Source organism: Ictalurus punctatus, chromosome 12 (genome assembly GCF_001660625.3).
Source record: "Ictalurus punctatus breed USDA103 chromosome 12, Coco_2.0, whole genome shotgun sequence".
NCBI lineage: Eukaryota > Metazoa > Chordata > Actinopteri > Siluriformes > Ictaluridae > Ictalurus > Ictalurus punctatus.
In genome coordinates, this window is record NC_030427.2 from 11,947,558 (window position 1) to 11,968,981 (window position 21,424).

The 21,424-nt window shown below is 36.6% G+C and overlaps 1 protein-coding gene across 1 annotated transcript; it reads left to right on the top strand.

Annotated features, from left to right (window-relative positions):
• Positions 1-1,272: 1,272 nt before the first annotated feature.
• kynu (kynureninase) lies at positions 1,273-18,474 on the top strand. The gene is made up of 14 exons (XM_017481780.3): positions 1,273-1,404; positions 2,183-2,359; positions 2,651-2,771; positions 2,971-3,053; positions 3,897-3,958; positions 4,053-4,124; positions 4,502-4,576; positions 4,750-4,896; positions 5,255-5,353; positions 7,093-7,166; positions 7,361-7,413; positions 7,657-7,742; positions 8,902-9,132; positions 18,027-18,474. The coding sequence occupies exons 2-14, from the start codon at positions 2,191-2,193 to the stop codon at positions 18,150-18,152; spliced, it is 1,398 nt and encodes a 465-aa protein (XP_017337269.1). The 5' UTR covers positions 1,273-1,404; positions 2,183-2,190; the 3' UTR covers positions 18,153-18,474.
• Positions 18,475-21,424: the final 2,950 nt, after the last annotated feature.

The following is a 21,424-nucleotide window of genomic DNA, read 5'->3' on the forward strand; positions in this document are numbered from 1 at the left end:
TTTGCAAGAATGTATGTTTTTCCACGTAATCGAGCAATAGTAATGGAGCACTGAGCTTCAAAAAGGATGGAAAAGCACCAAGCGACAATAAAACTAGTCCAGTGTATATTCAAGCTTTCTGAAACCTTGCAACAGATTCGATCGATCGAAATTTAATGTAATTATATAAATCTGCTTTAATTGTACGGAGTGAGTTTATGAGAGAAGTTTTGTAATGATGTCTGATTCGTGAGTGGATCGTTTGTTTGAGCCAGTTCACTTCAGTGAATTGGAGAATCCTGTTGATAAAACCACTCTGAATGATTCATTCACGAATAGCACCGATTTGATTCTCAAGTTCAACTCACTGATTCAATGATCCTGTCACTGTTTTAGCTCATTTTCACATTTCTTTCTGGAGCTGCTGGTGTGTGAAACTTATTATTCTCCCCATGAATAATAATAATAATAATAATAATAATAATAATAATAATAATAATAATAATAATAATAATAAAAACAATAAATGTTCATAGTTCTTGGTACTTGCAGAATAATAATTACTAGTCGACAGCTTATAAAGACATTATAAAGTTTCTATAGTGTGTGTATGAGAGAGAGAGAGAGAGAGAGAGAGAGAGAGAGAGAGAGAGAGAGAGAGAGAGAGAGAGAGAGAGAGTACACTGGTGTTAATTACTTGTACTGTGTATATAATTATTCATATAAAGTTATAAATGCATAATTTGTTAATTTAAAAACTATTCAAATTTAGTTCTTCATAGTCTCTTATTGAATATGCAATAATTGTTATGCTTATTGATAATGATTGTTTTGGCAATAAGAAAAGATAATCGGGGGTGGAGGCTTGGGGCCCAGAGTACAAATTAGCTAGGAGGCTCAGAAACCTTGGTGGCGCCACTGCTGGGATTTCCAAGATGGCCACCAAGTGTATGATTAAGTTGAATAGACACAACAACAACAACAAATATAGAATTAAATTGTCAACGCAATTGATAATTATTGGAATTGGGATTGATTATTATTTAAGTGGCTGTAAAAACATATAAAATGTAATCACTGTGTTAAAGTAATAAAGTTGGAGTGCTGCAAATATATATCATTAAGTCAGTCTGGTACTGTGTGCTCCATGAATGCTTATACTGTATTACTATCATGATCATTTCAGAGAGAAGAACTGAAAAGTGCAAAGTTAAGATACAGGTGGAAGTCAAGGTAAAACTGCAACTGCGCTGTATTTTTGTAGTATGCACTTAATCGAGTACAGCGGTGACCTGATTGTCAATCATTAGCTTGTCTCTTATGATATTTACTCACAGGCTTAAAGGTTACACACGGAAGCATGCCATCCAGTCTTTGCAGCTTTCAAACCGATCAAGGACAAAATTCAGAATTTTCTCTATTAAGGTAAGTGCTTTCACTTAGGTTAAAATACATTATATTAGAAATAATGTGACAACTTGTCATGAGAGTAAAGGCCTGGTATGGGAGACATGTGAGGCAAAGTTACTATCCAAATTTTGAAGGCATTATTTGAATAATATTTAATGAATACTCCCCAACACACACACACACACACACACACACACACACACACACACACGCACATATATATATATATATATATATATATATATATATATATATATATATATATATATATATATAATACAAATTTTCAAAAATTTAAATGCAGACATATTAAAAAGCAGGTGTAAACAAGACAAAAGCACTTATGCAATTATGGTTTTCCACATTTTACAACCTGGAACTGAAATTATTTAATTCACACAATATATCTAACATTTGAAGGTGCAAGGCATATTCATTTCAAAACAAAGGATGATAAAGCAAAATAACAAACAAAAAAAGAGCAGAAATGTGTTGTGTATACATATATAAACACAATTAAGTCTATTTCAGGCCCAGGTTGTAATGTTACAAAAACTAAAAGTGTAGCAGTAAGACTGTAGGAGTAAGATGTATTATTAGTGCTCCAAGAAATAAAATAATAATAATAACGAGTTTGTCTGAGACTGATGCATTTTTCCAGAAAGACTGGTTTGTGAACTGATCAAAGTTTGAGCACCTCCCAATTCCCTCTTTTGCTAAGAAAGCCAATTTGCATTTTATTTTTGCCTGAATGAAAAAAAAATATATAAAATGAGTACATTGCTGTTTGTAGGTGCTGTCATGGATCCTTTCTCAGTGGGCTCCCCACAGGAAATAATTGAGAGGGTGTCTAAGCAGCTGGGCTGCAGCACTACTTCGCGTGACATAGCTGAATATTTTGACCAACATGACAAACTGTGGGATATGCGTCAGGAATTCCTGGTTCCGAAAGTAGCTGATCTTCCGCAATGTAAATTCCTCAAGAAAATCATGCATTTATAATGTAAATTAATGCCATCTGGCATTGCTTGTCACTGGAGTGGTCACTTAAAGGTTTGCCTTTTTTTATTATTATTATTTTCCGCTAACAGCATACCACGCTGTGCATTATTCTTTACATGTAAACAATATTCTGTTTACAATAGATGTAACCTTGAGGGTACCATTCCCGTGACAAACAATAGTACATTTAATACTAATGAAGGATTTGTGATTTGTTTTTGAATGACTAGTGTTTGAATGACTTCTGTGTTTCTCACAGCTGACCTGACACTTGTGAATGGCTCAGAAGATTGCATTTACTTTGTAGGCAACTCTCTAGGACTACAACCCAAAAATACCAAAAAGTACATTGATGAGGAATTGGAGAAATGGGCCAAAACGTAAGCCATGTACCTATTGAGACTGTTTTTTGAATAATTCAGTATTTAATTCTAATAATGTTTAAGATAATGGAAATGGAAATTTGGAAATGAATCTAAATTTATCTGTGTAATATGAATGTAAGTTAGTTGTATTGTTTGTAAATTTGTTTAATCACTAAATTTCTCAACTGAGACTAAAATGAATGCTTGTTCATAGAGGAGTCCATGGACATGTGATGGGGTCGCGCCCTTGGGCCTGGGCTGAGAACAATCTGGAAGCTCTCATGGCAAAGGTTGTAGGTAATTAAAGAACTGATGGATTTATAAAACACTTCTTTCCATCTGATTGTAAGTCACTCAAATGTTAAACTCTAATGGATTAGTGAATCATGAATTAAAAATGGAATGTACCACTGGCATGCTGTTATCTGGAAAATAATCAATGACGGGATGGTGTACTACATCCCAAAGCAAAGCGGACTAACTGTTACTACCTCGAAGTGGATTTTATTCCTCTTATACAACAGCAGTCTGTTATGATTACATACTTTTTACCCATTCACAGCTATGTTTAATGTTGTAGTATGTCCACAAAACAGCTCGTTGTTTCTCTCCTCTTGAAGTAAAAAAATAAATAAATAAATAAATAAATTTTAAAAAATATATTTTATGTTATATTATGTTACAGAGAAACTAGGAACTCCTCTTTCTCCATGGTGGAAAACCTACTGACTGACACTCGAGACTCCTTCCATTAATGTCTCATTTTTCATAGATCCAATGTTTTTATTGTTAAATAACACTAGATTTTTAATCTGGATAATATTAGGGTTATATTGTGTGGATCATCAGGCATACATTCACAGAGCTACTGTTAGAGAAAATTCATCACAAACTTCTGGCCAATCAGATTCAAGAATTCAACAGTACTGTGGTATAAAGGGCAATATATGCTTCAGAATTTTTTATCATGAGATATACTAAGAGATAGAGGTGTGTGTGTGTGTGTGTGTGTGTGTGTGTGTGTGTGTGTGTGTGTGTGTGTGTATGTATATGTGCGCGTGTGTGTGTGTGTGTGTGTGTGTGTGTGTGTGTGTGTGTGTGTGTGTGTGTGTGTGTGTGTGTATGTATGTATATAATAAGGTGCTAAACCAGAGGAAGTGGCCTTATTGAATGGCTTGACTGTCAATCTGCACCTCTTGATGGTAAACAATTAATTAAATCATAAATCTAATCTCTAAAAATACATCATCAAACATTTATTTAGTTACAAGTTCTGGCTTTTATTATCCCTAACAGCTTGCTTTTTACAAGCCCACTGCAAAACGCCACAAAATCATTCTGGAGGAAAAGGCCTTTCCTTCTGATCATGTGAGTAGAACTGTCACTCGTGTACACTTGTCCTAGTTAGAAATCCTAGTTACACATTAACCTTCTTAATCTTTTAATCATATAGAAAAGTTTACAGAGTGAACTCATGCTAGTTATACATTTCATCGTATTTCTTTTGTAAATACACCTGTTGAAATTGATTAAAATCATCCATGTAAACAAATTTTATTAACTAAATTAACAAGAACATTTCTTAATAGTTATTGAATTGAACGTTTTATTTAGGTTCGAGTGTAGACAAATTATACTGTCTAGCTACAACATAGTCTAATGAAAAAAACATTACTGCATGTTTTTATTTTATTATTTTTAATTTTATTATTTTTTAATTTTATTTTTTTTTCTGTGTTCTACAGTATGCTGTGGAATCTCAGATATGCCTAAGAGGATTTGATCCTAGGGAGAGCATGGTCCTCCTCAAACCCAGAGCAGTAACTCTTTACCATTTTCTAGACAAATATTTACCTTATCCAATGTTGCTTTCTGTGCACTTCAGAAATGATTTCCTATCTATCACAAAAAACTCACCAAGAACCACCTTTCTTTATGTACAGTGTTGCATTAAAGGGACTGACACTGAGATATGCTTCCTTGTCTGTGTTAGGGGGAGGAGACACTGAGGACGGAGGACATTTTGTTTACAATCAAGCGAGAGGGAAACTCTGTTGCTGTGGTGATGCTCGGTGGAGTCCAGTACTACACAGGTCAGCTGTTTAATATGGAGGTCATCACCAAAGCAGGCCAGGCCCAGGTTAGGTCACACTCCTGCACAATGGGTCATGCTATAATACCAATAGTGAAGTTGATTATTTTCTAATGACAGTGTTCCAATGTGTCTTATTCCTCTTATAATACAGCTGTTTGCCAACGATTACATATTTTTCAAATTAAATAATGGCATTTCATACATTATATCCATTTATAGTTACATCTAATGTTGTGGAACTTCCATTAGACAAGTTAGTTCCGATTATCAATAATGTTATAGCAGCTACAAATGGTCATTCCCTCAGCTTTATTTTCTCAGTTACTGAGAAACCAGAAAGCACAAAATTCACCACCAGTGGGCTTTTCACTACAGTTTAGCAGGATAATGTGTGTGTGTTTAGGGCTGCTATGTAGGGTTTGACTGTGCACATGCAGTGGGTAATGCAGAGCTGCGACTGCATGACTGGGGAGTCGACTTCGCCTGCTGGTGCACCTACAAAGTGAGTTTAGATCTAAAGGATTGGAGTGGTTTCTTAATAATGATGATTAAAAGGAATTTAATGAGTTTAAAATTATAACTGCTTTACATTGCAAGGGATAAAATGAAATAGGAAGTGTTTTATAGGAAAATAATCAGACATTTTTTCCAGTTTCATATATATATATATATATATATATATATATATATATATATATATATATATATATATATATATATATATATATATATATATATATATATATATATATATATATATATTTAGTTACCCTTTATAAATTTGAGCAAAGAAGGCTTCGAAAATTAGTCATTATTGTTTAATCTTCTGATCGTTTGTTAAAACAATTCACAAAACTTCTCTGCTCTCATGGATATCAAACAATTGCAAACACCACACAGTTTTATCCTCCCAAAAATCTTTGTTAAATATAGGTGTGCAACAATTATTGCCACCCCTATGAATTCATATAAGAAAAATATATTTGAAGAATATTCCCATTGATATTTTACATTCTATTAATACCCCTGGATGACTAGGAACAGGAAATTTTTCAACTATGACTTCCTGTTTCACAGGGGTATAAATATGAGGTAACACACATTCATAATAATGGGTATGACCAAGGAATATGATGTGTGGCAAAAGGTTATTGAGCTTCACAAAATGGGAAGTGGCTATAAGAAAATAGCACAAGCAGTGAAAATGCCCATTTCCACCATCAGGGCAATAAATAAAAAGTTCCTGTCAACTGGAAATGTTATGAATCAACCTGTAATTGGACGTGTGTCTACATTGTCTCAACGTACTGTGAAGAGATTGGTTTGAGTGGCCAAAAAATCTCCAAGGATCACAGCTGGAGAATTGCAAAAGTTAGTTGTGTCTTGGGGTTAGAAATCTCAAAAACTACAAGCCGAAGTCACCTACATCACCACAAGCTGCTTGGAAGGGTTTCAAGAAAAAAGCCTCTACTCTCATCCAAAAACAAACTCGAGCATCTTCAGTTTGCCAGACACTACTGGAATTTCAAATGGGATCGGGTTCTATGGTCAAATGAAACCAAAATAGAGCTTTTTGGCAATAAACACCTGAGGTGGTTTTGGCGCACACAGAGAGGTAGCCATATCGAAAAGTACCTTTCAATTTTTCAATATATTTTTTGTTGTTGTCGGCTGTCCATGAGACAAGTTAATTGCTTTTATCATTTACATTATATAGTATTGTGCTGGATTGGCACCCTGTCCAGGGTGTCCTTGTGCCCCATGCTCCCAGGGATAGGCTCCAGGTTTGCCCGTGACCCTGAAGGAAGGATAACTGGTATAGAAGATAGATGGATGGATGGATGGATTATATAGTATTCCTATATATACACATTACTTTGCAAAAATCTTAGGCACACTGTTTTTTCAGTACAGACTTTGTTATAGATTTTTTAATTTTATGACTTCTACACCACACTATCTCCAAACATTAGTTTTCCAGCACAAAATTAAACGCTACAGAATTTTTTTTGTATGTCAGTAAAGATAGCAGCATATTACATAAGATACTACTTTTCCTTTTTGCTGGTTTTGCTTTTCCTTATAAAACTGCACAAATTGTATCCGAGACTACTTTTCTTTTATAAAGCAAAGTGTCATCACACCAAATATTGACTTTGTTTAATTTATTACTGTGTACTATTCTTAGTAAACAGTTAAAACTGTATTTTTGAAATGTTGAAAATTTAAATATGTTGTCAGTATATGAACTCTGGAGCAGGTGGTTTGGCAGGAGCGTACATACATGAGAAACATGCGTACACAGTCAAACCTGCGTGAGTATCAAATGCCATGACTGCAAAAGAAAAAAAAAATATGTATGTCAGAAAAGTAGATCACTCATCTTCTCTCTCTCTCTCTCTCTCTCTCTCTCTCTCTCTCTCTCTCTCTCTCTCTCTCTCTCTCTCTCTCTCTCTCTCTCTCTCTCTCTCTCTCTCTCTCTCTCTCTCTCTCTCTCTCTCTCTCTCAGGCTTCTTGGTTGGTGGGGACACAAGTTGGACACTAGATTCCAGATGACCAATGGTACTGTGTTGCTCTGTTACACTAAAAAAATTAATCACCTTATGACCACATGATCATATATGAGAATTCAAAACCTCAGTGCTCTGTGTTAAATAATAGGTGGTAAAACGCCAAACCAGTATAATTCAAACAAAAGTATGATTAGCACATTGCTTCCTCCTGGTGGTTTAAAAAGGTAACTACAATGGAAGATTATTGAATGCATCTCTCCTGTCTGTTTTATGTCATGTCGTGTTTCTGCAGTGATGAGCCTGCAGCCTGGAGTTAGTGGATTCAGACTCTCAAATCAACCCATTTTACTGGTGTGTCCCCTACAGGCCAGTCTAGAGGTGAGGCAATACACATTTAATACAACCCCAATTCCAAAAAAGTTGGGATGCTGTGTAAAATGTAAATAAAAACAGAATGCAATGGCTTGCAAATCTCAAACCCATATGTTATTCACAGTAAAACATATCAAACATATCAAATGTTTAAACTGAGTAAATGTACCATTTAAAGAAAAAAAAAGGTAATTTTGAATTTAATGGTCGCAATACGTGTCAAAAAATTTGGGACAGAGCAAGAGAGAAGAAATGGCACTGCACATCACCCTTAAAACACTATACCAACGGTGAAGTTTGGAGGTAGAAGCATCATGGTGTGGGGCTGTTTTTCATCGCATGGTACTGGCAGACTTCATATAATTGAAGGAACGATGAATGGAGCCCTTTATTGGGAGATTCTTGAGAAGAATCTGCTGCCATCCACCAGGATGATGAAGATGAGACATAGGTGAACCTTCCAGCAGGACAACCATCCAAAGCATACAGCAAAGGAAACTCTCAATTAGTTTCAGAGAAAAAAAATCAAGGGCTTAGAGTGGCCCAGTCAATCACCTGACTTGAATCCAATTGAACAAAGACAGTATGTTTAGATGAATGAGCCAAAAATCATACCTGAATATTGTGGCCGATTAATTTCTTCATTTATGGACTTTAATGGTGTGAATTCTCTATATTTCCAGATTTCTTGAGTTAATACTCAATGTCTGGTGAAAATTTCATGTGAAGAGCCTCATGTTGACACATCCAATACTTATTTCCCCCACTGTAAGATGAAAATGATAATGTGAATTTCACTATCGCTGAGGTAACGGTAACTCTGTTTTGTGTCAGGCCACAAAACACACCACCTCATTGATTACATTCACAAACAACCATGGCGGAAGCAACATTTTACACTGAGCTGTAAATGAATATACATTTTGATCAAATTAACACAGGCGATCTTTGACTTTTCTTGTTTCTTGTAATTTCAATATGTAGCAAATAATCACTGTAGGTTTTTTTGGGTCATTTTATGCAGCCCTACTACTTTTCTTTCTTTTGTCCTTCATTCCTTTATCATTCCCCAATCTAAAGCGTAATTTAGATGGGAGAAGGTTCAACATTTTGATGTCAGAATATTTAATGTGTAATTGAAAATATCAATGCTTTTCTTAATCAGATCTTTAACAAAACCACCATGAGGGATCTGAGGAAGAAGTCCATCCTGTTGACTGGTTATTTGGAACATCTGCTGAAGCACTACTACAGCGAGGACAAGTTGGAGCCACAGAAACCTCACGTCCGTATCATCACACCCAGTAACCCGGCAGAGAGGGGCTGCCAGCTCTCACTCTCCTTCTCGGTTCCCATCAGAGTCATCTTTCAAGAGCTTGAGAAAAGAGGAGTTGCAGTGAGTGGTTTTTAAATGGAATTTTTTGGTTTTAGTTGTCAATCCTTAGATAGTTAAAATGACATTGTAACCCGTGAGTTAAACACAGAGGGGGCTTGGGATGTGTCTTAGGATAGATTATTTCGGACTTTTGTGGAACCAAGTGCAACAGCACCACAACTATACATAGGGGAAAAAAAACTCAGATTGGGGCTGATTTCTTTCTAGCACAGACTGTAAAGCCAAAGTGCTTCCAAACACCAGACCTTAAAGATTTGGAAGAATCTTTCAGCTTACCAAAGCCATTGCTATCTTTTTTAAGCTAATACACTATATAGTCAAATGTTTATAGACACCTGACCATAACACTCATACATGTTTATTGAACATCCCATTCTAGATTTAGCCCCTTCTTTGCTCTTATAATAACCTCCACTCTTCAGGGAAGGCTTTCCAATTGATTTTGGACTATGGCGATGGTGATTTACATGGTCAGTATTCGAGTTCATCACAAAGATGATTAGTGGGGTTGAGGTCAGGGCTCTGTGCAGAACATTCGAGGTCTTCCATTCCATCCTTGGAAAACCATATCTCCATGGAGCTCACTTTGTGCACAGGGTTCATTGTTATGCCAGAACAGGTTTGGGTGCCTTGAAGGGAAATTGTCATTATGTATGCTACAGTATACAAAGCCATCCTATACAAATTTGTGCTTCCAACTTTGTCACAAGTTGGGGAGGAACCACATATGGGTGTCATTGTCAGGTGTTGTGTATACTAGTATGCTAGCATCTTGGCTCATGAAAAAGAGAGAAACATGGAGAAAAAGGAGAAACATGATTTATGAAACCCCTGTAGCCTCTGTTGAGAGAAGGTGGACACTACTTTTTCAGAAGAGGGAGTGATCAAGTTTAAACATTGGGAAATTGAATGCTTGGGTGAGATGGAGCCAATGTGTCTGTCACTAAGCCATTGTCTGATGTTTTTGTTTGTTGTTTCTTTACTCTTTTGTTTATCTACATTAAGAGTTAACACACTTCATATTTATGATCACGAGTACCTGTGAGTACGAAGCATGATGGGGGGGGGGGGGGCGATGTCCATCTTGGAGCAGGAATGGGAAGCAACATATGGCATGAAGCAAAGAAAAGGAGCGACATCTTCAGCAGAGCATGGAGGCAGAATGATGTCCTCAGTGGAGCAGGATGGTAGAGCAATGTCCTCAGTTGAGCATAATGACGGAGTGACGTCCTCAACCAAGCAGGAAGGAGGAACGATATCCTCAGTGGAGTAGGAAGGTGGAGCAATGTTCATGGAGGAGCCTAGCATACTGATGTTCAAGGCAGAGCAGGGAAGTAAAGCAGAGCTCTTGGCTGCACTGGGAGGCAGAGGAACGTCCTCAGCTGAACATGGAGACTGAGCAGTGTCCTCAGCTGAACAGGGAGACTGAATGGTGACCTCAGCTGTACGGGGGTGCTGAGCGGCATGCTCAGTCATGCAGGGAGGCTGAACGATGTTCTCTTTTGATTTGGCAGGCTGAACGAGATGCCCAGTAGGGGAAAGTGGCAGATCGACATCCTTACTGGGGCAGGGAGGGTGGGAGATGGTTTCCACCTGGCTGGAAGGCTTCTTCTCGATATACACCGTGAAGGAGTACATCATGTTGAACCATTCCTGATTAGCCTTGATCAGAGAGAATCTCCCTTCCATCTCCCATGTTTTTTTCCTTTCAAAAGGGGCCTCTTGCATGACGAAAAAATCTGCTGTATCCATTTTTTTCTGTCTTGCGTTCTGTCATGATTTGGAATTAGAGGTGGATGCAAATGCAGAATCTCAGTTAAACATTTAATGCAGTATCAAACAAAGCTCCACACAAGACTTACATGAAAACTTGAACGAGTGTAACATGATACTTGAGGACAGAACAAACACAAAACCACAGTGCAGTGCCAAACATCACTATATATACACACACACCAGAGCTAATGAGCTAAACGTGAAACAGGTGAAATGAAATGTGACATGGTTCAATGGCTTATGGGATACCTAGTTTCTAGTCCTTCTCCGATATTACATGACAGACTGGTTGTTACTATATTTACCAATCATTTTAAATGTCATTTATTAGTGGCAGAAAATTACTCTAGTTTTTAGTTGCAGCTGTTTAAATTAGATACAAGTTGTCCAGTTATTTGTGCACTTATATATAGACCCCCAAAATATAACAAACTATTTGGAGTTTTTAGTTATAGTCATACTCAGCTATGAGAGAATCTTTGTCATGAAATGGAGGCGATGACAGAAGCAAGTGCAGGTTACATAGTTTAATAGCAAAAACAAGTCCAAAGGGTAATGCAAAATCCACAAACTTAAACAGGCAGAAATCAGGCAATCAGTCAAAACAATGTTAGGCAGAGAGACAAAAAAAAAAAAAAAAAAAAAAAAAAAAACCCAAAAAAACCACAAGAGCCAAGTCAAGTGAAAACCAGAAAATCAAACACAATTTCAAGGCTTAGTATAGACAGAGAACTAGTCAACTGAACATACAGTTCACCAAAAGCTTAGTGCCTGAACAGTCTCTATTATAGTGTGGTGTGATTTTGATTGTGATCAGGAACAGGTGTGTATGATTAGTTCTTATGAGAAGGTGAGTGTCTGTGTGTTACATTGGGAGTTGTAGTCTTCAGTCATGTTTGTAGTTTGCAGTGCATTCTGGGAAATGGAGTCGCTAGTTTGCCTTGACCTGACAATCTTAATACATGGTGATTTTAACTTACATATTTGTTGCCCCAATAAACTTATGGTTTATGAGTTTTTAGTAGAGATGCACCATACTAAATTTCTCAGCAAATACCGCTAACTGATAGGTCTGCCTTGTTACATAAACAAGGCTGGCCAGAATCAAAGAACGAGGGCAAGAACAAGATCAAAAGTGTAACACATGAAACGAGGAACAAATGCTAGGTATACTGAAAACTCACATAATACTTTGCGAAGCTAACCAGAATCAAAGAGACACGAGGGGTTTAAATGACAAACGTAATCAAGGGTGAAATAAAACAGCTGAGACTAATGACACAAGCGGGAAACAACCAATGACAATACAGGGGCGGAGACAGGTCAGAAATCACAAAACACACATGTCAGAAGTAAACAAAGTCAGTGTCACTGAAATCTGAAAGTGTGTGCTTGCTCTTCGGAGAGTGCTGCATGCTCTCCATTTGTATATTTTGCTCCATGCAAAATATACAAATATATTTTTCAGCACGAGAAGCTCGACAAAAATAATAAAATAAATTAGACTGGACGCCAAAACTTACACTTCACTGCTGCTCACTTCCTGTGTAAAATTTTAGCAGTGCAGAGATTACAAAGCTTATAAACTGCAGTTTTATCGTCATTCCACACAAGAGACATCTTCTTTACACACAGCACGAAATCAATGTGTTTTCCCACCCTCTTTTGATTGACAGGATATAGTAGACAGTGATCATCGGATGTTTTTAAACTATCGGCCGATGGCCCATAGCATGAAAAATAGCCTTTATAATAGGTAATAATAAAAAATAGGTATCGGCCGATACATTTGTGCATCTCTAGTTTTTACATCTTATTGATTTATTTAATCTTACTCATTCTGTTTTAAGTCCAACCCAAGATTGGTCATGGGTGTCCCAGTTTTTAGTGTGGATATTGAGGATGCTTACTTTTCTGATCATGACCCACTTGTTTTTAAAATTTCAGTTTTTAATACCTTGTCAAATATTAAGCCTTTAGGCTGGTACATCCGTTCCATAAAATCTTCAGTGCCCATTGAGTTTTTTTTCTAAGGCTTATACACTATCTCCAGTAGTGTATAACTCAGGGTTCCTATCTTCTGGTTTGGGTTTAAATGATTTAGTGTCAATGTTTAACTCCACCTATAATGACATCTTGGACAATTGTGCTCCTCTATTTCCTAGGTGCAAAATCCAAACCACAGCTTTGGCTTAATAATGATCATGATACTCATGGTCTCTGCCAAGTGTAGAGAAAAGCATAAATTATGAAAGATAAGTTTCAGGTGTCTTATGACATTTTGAAAGACTAAATATGATATTTATGATTAAATATCGTATGGCAAATATATGGCAAATTATGGTTGCCATATGAAGCCTACACAGTGTTCTTTGGACATTGTTCCCCCGCACCTTCTCATTCAAGTATTGGAGGTGGTGGTTTAGATTTAATGTCAATTGTGAACTGCAGCTTATCACGAGGTGTTGTGCCGTCCTGCTTCAAACATGCGGTGGTACAACCAGTTTTTAAAAAGGCCAATTTCGACCCAACAGTATTATATAACTCTCAACCAATTTCAAAACTGTCTTTCTTATCAAAAATCTTAGAGAAGGTTGTCTATCAACAGCTTTCCACTAATTTAAATGGGAATGGCATCTTTGATAAGTTTCAGTCAGGATTCAGGGCTCAACATAGTACAGAATCAGCTCTTCAGTGTCCAATTATTTGCTGTTGGCTGTTGATTGAGGGAAGTGTGCAATTTTAGTTTTAATTGATCTGACTGCTGCATTTGACACTATAGTACATGGAATTCTTCTGGAGCATTTAAGACTCATATCTTTTCGGAACAGAACTTTTTCTGTTGAAAAAGGAAATTTTTCTTCTTCTTCTGCATTAATGAATTGCACCATTCCACTAGGATCAAAATTGGGCCCAGTTTTATTTTCAATTTTATGCTTTCTCTGGCCAATGATTGTCAGAAACATAACATATATTATCACCTTTATGTTGACGACACTCAACTTTAGTTCCCGGTAAGGATGTGGGATAATTTGGCCTTACAATCACTTTTTGATTGCTTTAATTCAATTCAATTAAATGTTATTTGTATATATGGCTTTTAACAATGGATATTGTCACAGCTTTACAGAAACATATAAACACAGGATACAGATTTTAAATGTGTAAATTTATCCCTAATGAGCAATCCATGGCAACAGTGAAGGAAGAAACCTTGAGAGGAACCAGGCTCAAAAGGGAACCCATCTTCATCTGGGTAACAATGGATAGTGTGAAAGTAAAGGGAAGTTCATTATGGTTTTCATATGAAGTCTGTTTTGTTGAACATTGGATTACACTGTTCGCTAAAGGAGACTTGAGTGCAAAATTGTATGTGGTAATTGCAGTCCTAAGGCCATAGCAGCAGCCATAGTTCTAGCACCATAGCGCTACTGTTCATGTGAAATTGAAGTTCAAAACCATTTCCATGGTACTTCAAGCAGCACCATCCTTAGCAATCTCCAGGCTGCACTGCTTGGGGTCATCCTCAGTAGCAGAATGTAGCCTCCAGTATAAGAGAGCTCCAACCAGAGGTAGGGCATCAGGATGGATCAGGCTGGTCCAGAGAGCAAAGGGTCAGGATCACTGGCATCTCCATAATATCATGTGTATCTTGACAGAAGGAGAGAGAGAGGGGGAGGTAAAGAGAGGGAGAGATTGTTAGGTATGCTTACTATCTCATAATGGATAAGACTGTGTACTTTGTATAAAAGAAAATCTATTCATGGTAAGCTTGAGTAAACAAATATGTTTTCAGCCTGGACTTAAACACTGAGACTGTGTCTTCCCCTTGCTGTATCCTTCACTATTCAAGGTACCAACAAATAGCCTGCACCTTTTGATCAAAGTAGGCATGGCGGATCATAAAAGACCAAAAGTTCCCTAAGCTACTGTGACGGGAGATCATTCAGTGCTTTATAGCTCAAAAGTATTTTATAATCAATGCGAAATTTCACTGGGAGCCAATGCAGTGTGGATAAGATAGGGATGATGTAGTCATACTTCCTGGTTCTATTAAGGACTTTTGCAGCTGCATTCTGGACTAACTGGAGTTAGTTTATGCTCCTACTGGAACATCCATACAGTAAGGCATTACAGTAATCCAAGCTAGAGGTGATGAAAGCATGAACTAATTTTTCTGCATCATGTAGTGACATTGTATTTCTGGTCTTATCAATATTTCTGAGGTGAAAGAAGGCTATCTTAGTAATATTAGCTTCATGAACATCAAATGAAAGACTGAGGTCAATAATAACACCAAGGTATTTTACTGCTGAACATGATGAAACAGAAAGGCTTTCCAGAGTTACTATGTAATCAGAAATCTTACTTCTAGCTGTATATGGTCCTAGCACAAGTACTTCTGTCTTATCAGAATTAAGTAGAAGGAAGTTAATAATCATCCAGTGTCTAATGTCCTGTCCACATTCCTCAACATTATTGAGCTGGTGGCTGTCATCTGGCTTTGCTGAAACATACAGCTGTGTGTCATTAGCATAACAGTGGAAGCTAATTCCATCTTTATGAATAATTTGACCCAGAGGTAGCATATATAGAGTAAAAAAGTAGTGGGCATAAAACAGAAGCTGAACAGCCACACGATGCCCTCAGCAGAGCAGAAAAGCTGAGCGAGGTCCTCAGCAGAGCAGGAAAGCACAGCTGTGTTCTTCGCGGGGCAGGAAAACAGAGCGGAGCAGTCGGGCATGTCGGGACGCAGCGCAACGTATTCAGCAAATAATGGTCACGACACGGCGTCCTCAGCTGACCAGAAATGTTGGACGATATCCACAATGGTAGATGGTTCCATCCTGGCTGGAAGGCTCCTCCCTCGGCTTCTCCCTCTCATACAGGGACCTTTTGACACAGAAAAATTCTGCTGCATCTATGTAGAGGTCTCACGTTCTGTCATGTTTGAGACGGATGCAGGTGCAGAATTTCAGGTTTTAATAAAGAAACAAACAACATACAAAAAACACTATAACAAGAGGCAAAACACTTTGGCAAGCATTAAACATAAACTAAGGAACATAAACACAGCTATAGAGACAAAGGCATAGAAGGACTAACGTGAGACAAAAAAAGCAGTGAAAACTATGGCTATATACATGAGAGTGCTCGTTAACCAGAAAGTGATTCAGGTTCAGGTGATCATGTGACTGATGAGTACGGTGCAGTGGCTACTGGGAACTGAAGTCCAGAGTTACTCCTCTGATACATGATAATGACTATACATGAGTGCAACACCTCCTCCTCTGCCAGTTAGACAAGGCTGATGTATATAATTGTATCCAGGAGGACTAGCTTCGTTTAGTGCTATGTACTCGTTTGGTTTAATCCAAGTTTCTGTTAAACACATTTTCTTAATCCCCTAATCGGTGATGGTTTCACTAACAATAAGTGCCTTATACGTAAGAGATCTAATGGTTAACAGTCCTAGCTTCTTCAAAGGTGCTGGCTATACATTCAGTATGATCTAATTTTATGTTAATTAGGTTACTAAAAGGAACTTTCAGAAAATGCCTATGTATTTGTTTAGCTCAAGGAACAAACACAGTCTCTAAAGGATGTATTACAAATGCTGAATTATTATTTGACCATTGATTATGATAAATGTTGTTGATGTTGGAAGTTGTACTTACATCAGGCAGTCACATGGTGTGTAGTGTCTTGGAGATGTTGTCTGAGAGGAAATCCTCTCCAAGTCTGCTGGGGTGCAGGCCATCAGCATGGAACAACCTAGGATGCTCCCAGTACAGATTCCAATTATTAACAAAGAGCAGATTCTGTTTATTACACCATGATATTAACGCCCCATTTAAGGCGAAGAGTCTACTGAACCTTTCAAGTCCACGTCTGTATGTGGGAAGAGGTCCATACACAATGATCTTCTTTGTAGGCATTCTGCTCCTTACCGTCTCGATCAGGCTGCTGAAGTCCCTCTTTAGGATTTCCGTTTGCCGCAGCCTGATTTCTGGTGCGGCACAGCAGCTCCAATGTTCTCATCCTTCTTCAGGATCTTTAATGATGTTAAGGAATAGATGGCATCCAGTTTTCTCCACCTGAATGAATCAAAGACTGAAGTGGTAGTGTTTGGCCCTCCAAGTTCAACTAAACATATAATTAATCATTTAGGCTTTTTTTAAAATCTAAGGTGCACAATCAAGCATGGAGTCTTAGTGTTATTTTTGATGCTGAGTTAAAGTTTTATAAATATATAAACTCTGTGGTTAGAGGTGGATTCTTCCAATTAAGGACTATTGCAAAATTGAAACCTTTTTTGTCTTTTAATGATTTAGAAATTGTTATGCATGCTTTTATTACATCCACACTGGACTATTGTAATTCAATGTATTATGTTGTTTACCATGCCTCACTTTCACACCTGCAGTTGGTTCAGAATGCAGAAGTACTGGGAATAAGACATATGCAAGTATATCACCTGTATTAGCATCCCTCCACTGGCTTCCAGTTAAGTTTAGAATTCAGTACAAGATTTTACTATTTGTTTTTAAGGGTATAAATGGCTTGGAACCCAATTGTATTGCTGAACTTCTTCAGCAACATATGTCCTCTAGACCATTAAGATCTTCACAGAGGTTTCAGTTAACTATTCCAAAGTCTCGTCTAAAATCAAAAGGAGATCAAAAGGCTTTCTCTGTTGCAGCTCCTTGACTATGGAATAGCCTACCTCTCCATGTTAGGTCCTATACCTAATCTCATTTAAAGACTCATTTATTCTCACTTGCATTAGACTGTATTTGATTTACAGTCATTTTTTAATTTGTTTTGGATTTGGTATCATGTTTTTAAGTTGTATGAATTTGTTAGGTCTTGGTATGTAAAGCACTTTGGCCAACTTGTGTTTTTAAATGTGCTATAGTAATAAATGTTATTGATTGATTGATTGATTGATTGATTACACCTCATGTAATATAAGCCGTATTTTATGATGAATATCCTACTTTATTATGCAGACTATTGAATGTATTGTTTGATACGTCTACAGTATGACTGCATATATATAGTAAATATACAATATGTGAAAATGTGTGCCTAATTCTCTTACACCTGTCCTGCAGTGTGACATGAGGGAACCGAACGTACTACGTGTAGCTCCTGTTCCTCTCTACAACTCCTTCACTGATGTACATCGCTTCATCATGGTGCTCGGAGCAGCTCTGGAAGCCACCAAACAACATAACTGATCTCTGACACTGAAAATACCTGAAAACTAGTTGGAGACCATTTTAAATGTGGAAGAGAGATCCTGGTTACTGATAGACACAAGCATTGTTTTCAGCATTTTTGGGCAACATAATCTTTACCCATGGTTATTAAAGATATAAATCCATACCAATTATTTACTGTATTCTCACATGACCTTGACATATGGTTGAGCTCGGATTTTTCAGTATGGCGTACTGGTCAAATCTGACATTGTAGAGTGAAATAATGATTATAAAATATGTTCATATTCTCCAGAATGTTAATAGTACAATAAAATATTAAAAGCACATATATTACATAGAGTGAATAAGTTCTTAACTCTAGCATAGGCAGACTCAAACTGCATGTTTATCAATGATACATCATTTTCATTACCATTTTATAGGCGGAGTTTAAAAAATTACCTTTTTGCATACAATCATCAGATTTTTAAAGATCTTTAAAACTCTGTTTTGAACTATTGTTGGGTACTTATGAGGCTTATTTCCTCATTCCAGGTTTCCATTTAGATGTTTTCCAATTAAAGCAATGAGTGTGAGGTGTGTTGGGGGGGAGGGAAAAGCTTTTCACAGCTTTTTTTTTTTTTTTTTACTACTGTTTCAATGAGCCTCACAGGCAGCAGAGGGCCCTAAATATCACAAATAGCACTTTAAAAATACTGCCAGGTTTTCTTAAGCTAGAAATAATATGTGATGTTCACATTTCACACTCTTGCAAATAATGTTGTGTATGAACTCTTTTATTATTAAGGCCCTGTCTGCATGACATTGATATTTTTGAAAATATAGTTTATACACCTTCATTTTCAAAAATATCTCCACATGAAATGCAAAAAAAACAATTTGAAAATGCTCATATGAGCCTGCTAGCTCAGATGGTTAATATAGGTGTGTAGGTACTGTATGTCAAATGCCTCATACATAACGTTACAACAGTCTGTGGTTGGAAATTGTCCTATCAGCTGCCAGTTCTCTTGGATCTTATCTAAAAATTTGTAACACCGGAGTGGTGGATTCAGTAGCAGCATGGTGTTTATCACATTCTGCCGCCTCCACATAAGTGAAATGAAATTGCAAACATGTTATCAAATAAGAAATGACAACACACAAAGTAACAACTTGGTCAGAATGTGCATGTGAGGGTCAACACTGTAACATCAGCCTTTTGAAAAACATCTGCTTTTCAGATCCACATAGAAACAGTGAAAACCTTTTTAAAGCTTTTTGACACTTTATATTTTTCAATAATTGATTAAGGGGGAAAAAAAAAAAACATCTGTTACTCTAGCCTTCATGATAACTGTTCTGTATTTCATGTAAAGGCAGTCATGTAGTATTTTCATATGTAATTTCATAAATCCTCCAGCATTGCTTTTGGATTATTATTTTTTTTAAATATAATTAATCATTTAGGTGTAGATGCTATCAACATTTAATTAAAAATTAAACAAATGTGACATTCAAATTATGAACTGCATGTAATGAGATTATACGGAATATATATAAAAAGACACCATTCTATATTCTAGACTGCAAGAGCCATGAACACTTAGTCATCAACATAAGGGAAATAAATATAATCCCTATGTAAATGATACATAATTATGCCTATAAAATGGTCTGCTCATTGCAAATGAGCTATTGATATGCAGAGGTAAGCTATCAACTCATTGCATGAAGTCACATGACACATGATTTACTTTCTTTTACACGCCATCACTTATCCCTGCTATAATTTTTTGGACAGACTCATAGGCGTCCCGGCATGGGGGCAGAGAACAGTATTGTGGATAGCGCTGATGACTGATGTGTCGCTGTTGGTACTGCACACCTCACTGCCCCGAGTTCCTCTCCCCCAATTAACATCACCGCCGTTACCCATGATGCCCTGATCTTAATGCAGCCCTCTGTTTATGCACTATTACCTTGACTGATGCCTTCTCTACAATTAGATATAATTGGCATATCAATATGCAAAAGCTAAATGGATTAACCTTCTTTAAAAGTAATGAGGACCTCGAGACTCAGCTGGGGAGGGGAATTTACATTTATAGAGTGGAGGAGGGGCATACAGATAAATCATTTACTTTAAATTAATCAGAGATGGAATTTGACCTTGTTTAATATTATCTTTGGAATCTTTTTTTCTTTGGACATCTATTAGGGAGGATATGAAGAGAGATTATGATTCATCCATAAGATTTGCAGAGAGTTTGTGCTAGCTACTTCATGTAGTTATTTGATGTCATTAATGGATTTGTGTTTTTTTAGTGGTTTTTGTTTTTGTTCATTTATTGTTTGACTTATTGCTTTGTAACTAGTGTGTATCCCTCCTAACTATGTCTGGTCTTCCTACAACTAATTTAGCATGTTTTCTTTATAAGGCCTTTAATAGGCCTGAGGATAGTGTCTCTGTATAAACTAGACAATAAATGTTCAAAATGTACACCACTGGAGGAACAACTACTGGAGTAGTACACATGTAGAAATAAAAAAAAAAGAAAGTGCATAAAATACTATAATACTATATGATAGTCGTGTATATTATATACTCTAATAGTAGTATATATCAGTATATACAAATTGTTGCATAGACTAGTCAATTACATTTACTAGTGTGGATGTTATATGGAAGCTTGTTTCCCCCACATATGAGAAATAGAAGGTGTCTGTTGATCGACATGAGCTTCCATGCTGCACGCTCTTAGTTTCAGAATCAACAATTTCAGCTGAACTACATTGTCCACGAGTGAATTTGAAAGAATTGGTATTCCCTTTAATAGTGAAAAACAGATTTATTATTTTACACATTTTTAATTATGATTTATTTATTTGTCATTAACAGTGTAGACTAAAGGCTGGAAATATAATTTGTAGCCTGTGTATGGCTGTTAAATAAAGTACCATATTTATATAAGTCTTAACTACACTAATAAAATAGTGATGAATCAGTTTTTGCTTCAAAACAATTATTCATCTAATTAATTAATCATGCAACCTATATACTAGTAGTATGTGCTATTATGATAATTGAAAAGATGTTTACATATCTAAGTTTAATCATACATGGATGTGTGGAAATCATTCGGACGTTTTTATGTAGACTTCATATACTTTCTTTTGCTCCTAGTAAAACACAGTGTGCCTATAAGTTTTATTTTTTGAGTGGTTATTGCTTTATAACCTGCCTCCCCAAATACTGCAATCAATTTAAGATTTTAAACAGCATACTGTTGTCATATGATCACATG